The 6,246-nt window shown below is 47.0% G+C and overlaps 1 protein-coding gene across 1 annotated transcript; it reads right to left on the reverse strand.

Moving 5' to 3' along the window:
• Positions 1-3,283: 3,283 nt before the first annotated feature.
• On the reverse strand, positions 3,284-4,489 carry LOC123050440 (protein MIZU-KUSSEI 1). Its single transcript, XM_044473233.1, has one exon. It carries the CDS (start codon positions 4,233-4,235, stop codon positions 3,312-3,314), a length of 924 nt encoding a protein of 307 aa, XP_044329168.1. The 5' UTR covers positions 4,236-4,489; the 3' UTR covers positions 3,284-3,311.
• Between the last annotated feature and the right edge of the window lie 1,757 nt (positions 4,490-6,246).

A 6,246-nucleotide genomic window follows, 5' to 3' on the forward strand; every position in this document is an offset into this window, starting at 1 on the left:
ATTGTTTCCCTGTGCAACAAAAAAAGAGATGTTTTTAGTCAGTTTTGTTCCTAGCGCTACTGCTATGAGGTTAACATTCGAGTTTCTAATTTGCTCCACTGGTTGTGGATTGGATAGTTATATCTAGCTTTAAAACGAGGATAAGGGAGGAAGTTCCCTCCCTTAACATATGTTGCTATGTAGTTGGGGAGAATCAAACCCGGGTGCATTAAATGAAAACATGACGCCATTGCGCTAGGAGACTCTCCCTCCAGATATAGCCTACCTTAGTTGGATTTTGTGCTGCTGAGGTCGAGCTCAAATGAGCTCAGGTGAATAGTAAAATCCAAAATAATTCGAAATAAAATTCAAAAAATCTACTTTTGTGTGCAAACATTGACAAATGTTTTGAGTGCTCACAAAATTTCATCATGAAATGACATCGTGGAAGTCGTGGCAAAAAACTCTAAAAGTGTTTTTTTTTGAAAGCATTTTGGAGTGCTGATTTTTTTGCCATGACTTCCACGAATATAATTTCATGATGAAATTTTACAAGCATTGAAAACATTTTTCAAAGTTCTCCACACAAAAAATTAGAATCTTTTGGACAAAAATCATTATTCAAATTTTTACTATTCATCACGAGCTCAAATGAAAGATGACTTTCGATCTTAGTTTTCTTTCGGCAGTTGTTTCTCTCCTTTGCGCAGCTTGGGGCGCTTTTGGTGTTGTTGTGTTCTGGATGTAAAGGCATTTGGTTTCTTTTTTTTTCCGGATGAAAGAAAGATTTTATTTCATCGATCAGGACATAAGTCATTCGTACAAATATCAGGGACGTCTCCTGGTCCCGAACCCAACCACACTACAGTGCGACCTTCTGTCCGTCCAAAGAAGGCCAGATAATGGCTTGCTCCATTCTGTTCCCTACGAACATGAGATGGCTTGAACATCCTCCCTTTCCTCAAAAGCCTTTGAATATGGCCAGATAAGGCATTTGGTTTCTGTTAATGGAAATCATATAGGAAATACGTCTATTAAAAACAAGAACAGACTATTCATCAGGTGCCTGAAGTATATTTTTTGTGTTAGTCAATTCCATGCACCGTTGGATCTCAAAGGAACAGATGGATTGCTTTTTTTGGGAGCATTTTCTGAATGACAAACACACGATCTCTTTCTCCTCGACGGAGCCGCCCTCCGACGCCAGTCAAACCTTCCTACCCCCTAGTTCGTTCAGGATACGCTTCAAGAATAAGAAAGCAAGTTTACCGTCCTAGGCCTCTCTGGCCTGACTGCGCTCGTGGCAGCGCTCCCGTTTTCGACCTTGGTGCTTGGAGAAAAATCGACCGACGCAAATTCAGCCTTCAGGCGACCGAGGAATAGCAAAACTGTAAAAGAAAAACGTCGCCGTGGAGTCATGCGTGTGCATCAATCAATGCATAAGGTACGGGCATGCGTGCGTAACTGGGTGCATCTCCGGGAGGCTTTACTTGGAAAACACAACCAACAGTAGTTTACTCGTTCCTTGGAGCCTTGCTGCTGTGCCCTTGCGCTGCCCGGCCGCGGATATTCTATAGTTTATGGAACTGCGCGCGTGATGTAAACTATGCATCGCCACTGCCAGTGCCCCGCTGCCCAAAAGCGCACCGCACTGTGGACGTGTTTGACCGTGCATGCATGCATGTGTCGCGTGTGCAGTGCGCGTACGTGCGAGCGTGTCCAGCCGCTCAGCGCCGTATCGCACCACCATGCACGGCGCCGAGGGCCCATGCAGCTACCCGACTAGTCCCTGCACTGCACACTCGTTGCGTATCCGAAGACGGCGACCGATGTGATCGATACACGGCCCTGGCGGGTGCACTTGCGTGAGTTGACGCGTGCTACGTGAAAGGCGTACTGCGTGTTCCGTCTCCCATCACATGGCCGGCCGATGAGCATCACTGTGCCGGAGTATCGGTGTGCATGGACGCTCTGAGCTCTGACGGAACGGCGGGACGGCCAGGAATGCATGCTGTGCGTGTTCCGTGGCTTTTGCTCATCGATCTCTCCTCAAACGTATCGAACTGATGAGCGACGAATGCAACGTGTGGTGTAGGGAGAAGAGACATATTTCCTCTGTTCCTAAATATAAGTCTTTTTAGATATTTCAATATAGACTACATAGGAATGTATATAGATGTAGTTTAAAGTGTAGGTTAATTTTTTTTGCTCCGTATCTAGTTTATATTGAAATCTCTAAAAAAACTTATATTTAGGAACGAAGGGAGTAAAAGATATTGAAGCCCATGGAGGATTGAAAGCACAACAAATGGCCACAAAATGCACAAAAGTGTAGATCTAACGGTCGAAAATGCCGATGGCCTGTCTAAATGCCAGGACAATGGTTGCACTCCTCAGGAAGAGGCGGGGGGAGGGGGTAGCGACAATTTGCCGGACAACCTGGAAGACTAAAAATAGGGCATGTTTTGATATTAAAAAAATCCGATGATCAGGTCTCTTTTGTTTTAATTTTTTTTGCTATTAAGGTTTTTACTATTTAATCTTAAAACTTGGAGCATATTGCAGAAAAGCCAAGACAGAAGAGAAACTGAGGATGGAGATCAAGGAGGTCTTGTGTGAGGCATTTGCCAGAGTGCATGGATGAAATCCCTTGGCCAGGAGAATTTGTCACTCATGGAGTTTCTGCCTTGCTTCATCTAAAGTGCTATGGTTGGTTTTGGGAACTTGTTTAGTTGATGGTTTGAACTTTGGGGTGATCGTGTGTGAAGTGTCACGCTAGTTTTAGCTGCCTACGTGCTGTTGGTTCATAAGTGGCTTTGCCTAATTGTTGCAGGTTTTAGTAAAACGGACAAATCTGACCACTTTTTAAAACTTTGGCATAAAATGTACTCGGTCCAAAAAATTAACAACATTGCCCGCTTTTGCATGACGCCCGAGCCACCTGGGCCCTGTGTCATGTAAATGGGCATTTTGTGGAATTGTTTTGGATCGGCTTCATTTTGTGCTAAAGTTTCATAAAAAGGCCAGATTTGGCCACTTTCACCACGTTTTGGTTGTATTCCTCATATTTGTGAGACTTCTTTATGAGTCTTTTTGTTTTTGTTTTGTAAATTGTGCCAATCTTGTTAATGAAAGTTGATATGGAGGCTCGCTTTTAAAAAAATTAAGGAGATGGTCGTTAGCGCTCAAGCATTCAAGCGTGCTGTTTTGTATCTACCCCTCCGTCTCATAATATAAGAGCGTTTTTTACTCTTATATTATGGACGGAGGGAGTGTGTATGTATGTAGAAGTGTTCGACCGAGAGAGAGTGAGAGACAGACGATTGATCGGCTCAAAGCCTAACGAAGAAGACGGCGAGCTCCGGGCTATCGCCGCCATGCGGCCCGAGCATGTACAGCGACTCAGAGTCCTCGGACCCGATGATGTTATCGAAGCAACCCCGCATGTACGCCAGCTCCCCGTCAGACGCGGCCGAGCCTGCCCTCCCGGGGAGCACGCCGCCGCCCATGGACACGGCCCAGAGCGTCTCCAGCACCGCGATGTCGCCGTCCGTCGGCTCCCGCCGCACCGCGTAGCCCACCCTCTTGCCGTTGCAGAACATGGTCCAGATCGGCTCATGGAGCAGCCACCCGTCGTCGTCGTGCTGCCTCGCCGCGGCGTCGCCGTGTTCGCCGCCGCCGGAGCTGCTGTGCTCCTCCACGTGCTTCTTCTCGGCCTCCAGCACGATGCGCGTACCGGCCGTGCCGCCGAGCTCGCGGAGCAGGGTGTGCGTCGGGAGCGCCAGCTCCACCACGAGCGCCGGGCGGCACCGCGGGTTCTCCTGCAGCGCGAGCGACACGCGGCCCTCGCGGCAGCCGAAGAGCGTGCCAGTCATGTGCCGCCGGGACGACGCACCGACGCCTCCGCCGCCATTCAACGTGGTCGAGGGCGAGATGATTTGCGACAGGAGGGAGTCCGACCGCGCCGGCGACGCCGACGCTGACGCGGCGGTCGGAGCTGCCGTCAGAATCCCCCCGCAGCGCGGCACCGTCAGCACCGGCAGAGACCGGAACATGCTCTGGAAAATCCTCACGGGCTTGGATCTCCGCGCCGGCCTCCGACGCGCGGGCGGCTCCTCCAGCGGGTGGCCCGCCGGGGCGCGCGTCGCGGACGTCGACGGCAGCGAGGGCGGGAGACGGAGGATGGTGTCCACGGACGACATGGACGAAGTCAACCGCGCCCTTTTGCTCTCGGGGTCGACCGCGGCGTTGGCCATGGTATCGGCGGGAGGCGAGAGCTACCGGCGGTGCCGCGGCGCGGCCGGCGCTGCTCGCTCCCTCGGCCGCGAATGTGTGATAATCGTGTGGCGCGCGGTGCCCATGGGAGGGGGCGGGGCGAGGTCTTTGATGCCATCGCCGTTAGGGCTGCCGGATGTCGCGGCGGCGGATTCGGTGTGTCCGTTCGTCGCCACTGGCGCGCAGCCATTGATTCCGGTTGCTCGGTTACGCGCCCTGCTGGTGATTCTGCGGTGGAAAGGCCCTTAGGATATTCTGGGCTTTTGATTACGCAGAGATCGTAAGGCTCCGCCGCGTGGTCGGCCCTGGTTCATTCCTTCTCTGCAATGCCAGTTCGTTCATTACTTTGACTCAAAAAAAAAAAAAAGTTCGTTCTGGATTCATTGACTGTTGTCACCGGATAATATCACTGCTTTTTTTAGTGAAAAGAAGTTTTATTCCATATTGAGAGAATTACACTCGCGAGGCAAAAGATCCTCAATACATGATGGTCCTACATGCATCCACACAGGCGTGATACACTCTATACGACTATAGTTTGCCAAATGGTCGGCAACTCAATTTTGATCTTTAGTCAACTTCATTTATAACTATTAATTTCCTGTGCTCTTAAACATTGTTGATGCAAACGGAAATAATGTGTCATCCAAGTTGGAAACTACAATATAGAAACTCTAGCTCATTATTGAAGTATTTGTTTAAGAATACTAGAGTAAACTAGATTTTCATTGTGCATTTTTGTTCTATAAGGACTCGTGCTTATACTAGATTACTACTAGGTAATCAACTAGTAGGAAATTGACAGGACTACTGTAGTGTCTATGACATATGCTTGCTTCAGTTTTTGTCAAAAGATAGACCACTCCTCACTTTCTTGAGTATCATGCATGTGAAAAAAAATATGAGAAAAGTATGTTTTTGGTCCCTCAAGTTCCCCAAAAGTATAGACTTGGTCTTTCAAGATTTTTTGGTATACATTTGGTCCTTCAAGTCTCAAAACCAGATAAGTTTGGTTCAAAACCATATTTTAAGCAAGTTGACCAGGTTTGACCATGTTGACCAGGTTTGAATGATGAACAGTAAATTCAAAAGCATGTTGGTTTTCACAAGCATATTGGTTGTCACGAAATTTCAGATTTTTTGAATTTGTTTCCTATTTTTTTTGAATTTACCGTTCATCGGTCAAACCTGGTCAAACCCGGTCAACGTGCTCAAAATCTGGTTTTGGACCAAACTTATCCGGTTCTGAGACTTGAAGACCAAATATATACCAAAAATCTTGAGGGACCAAGTCTATATTTTTAGGGAATTTGAGGGACAAAAAATATACTTTATACTTTTCTCAAAAAGTATATACCCAAATAGCTGAACTATTTTTTTTTGAACTCCATTAGCGATGGAATCTTCTGCAGGCTCATGTTCTCATGTTTAACCTACTGCTTATTGTTGAAATGTTTCCTAAACTTGAAGTTAGTATGTCAAGTTGAACATGCTCCTGACAAATCAGTGATGGCCTCAATCATAATCTTAAAAAAAGAAAAATTCTGGATCAGTGATGTGCAGTTCAGTTAGTTGCTCGTTTGCACTTCATGGCAGAAGGCAACGGAAAATGAGCATTCCCTATTTGGCCATGTCCAAGCCTAAGAAATGATGGTGTGGATATTGTTCTTTCGATATGCTTCATGCTTTAAGTATAGCTTGTGCCACGTACATTTAGTGCTCGATGCTTCACATGTTGCTGTCCAAATGCTACAACAGTCAGTTTGTATTCACTACATCTGAAGCTGATTCTACCTTTGGAAACTACCATGAAAAATTAGAAATGGAAATCACAATACGACCACTTGGGATAGCACTTGTTTAAACAGAGCAATGAGTACTGACAGACAGACGCTACGCACAAACACCTCACAGAAACAACAACTCAACATGTATTGCAATATTCACCTCTGCATCTTGTTTATTCGCATGAACAATCATCTTTCGTCACAT

The sequence above is a fragment of the Triticum aestivum genome, chromosome 2D (genome assembly GCF_018294505.1).
Source record: "Triticum aestivum cultivar Chinese Spring chromosome 2D, IWGSC CS RefSeq v2.1, whole genome shotgun sequence".
Classification (NCBI taxonomy): Eukaryota; Viridiplantae; Streptophyta; class Magnoliopsida; order Poales; family Poaceae; genus Triticum; species Triticum aestivum.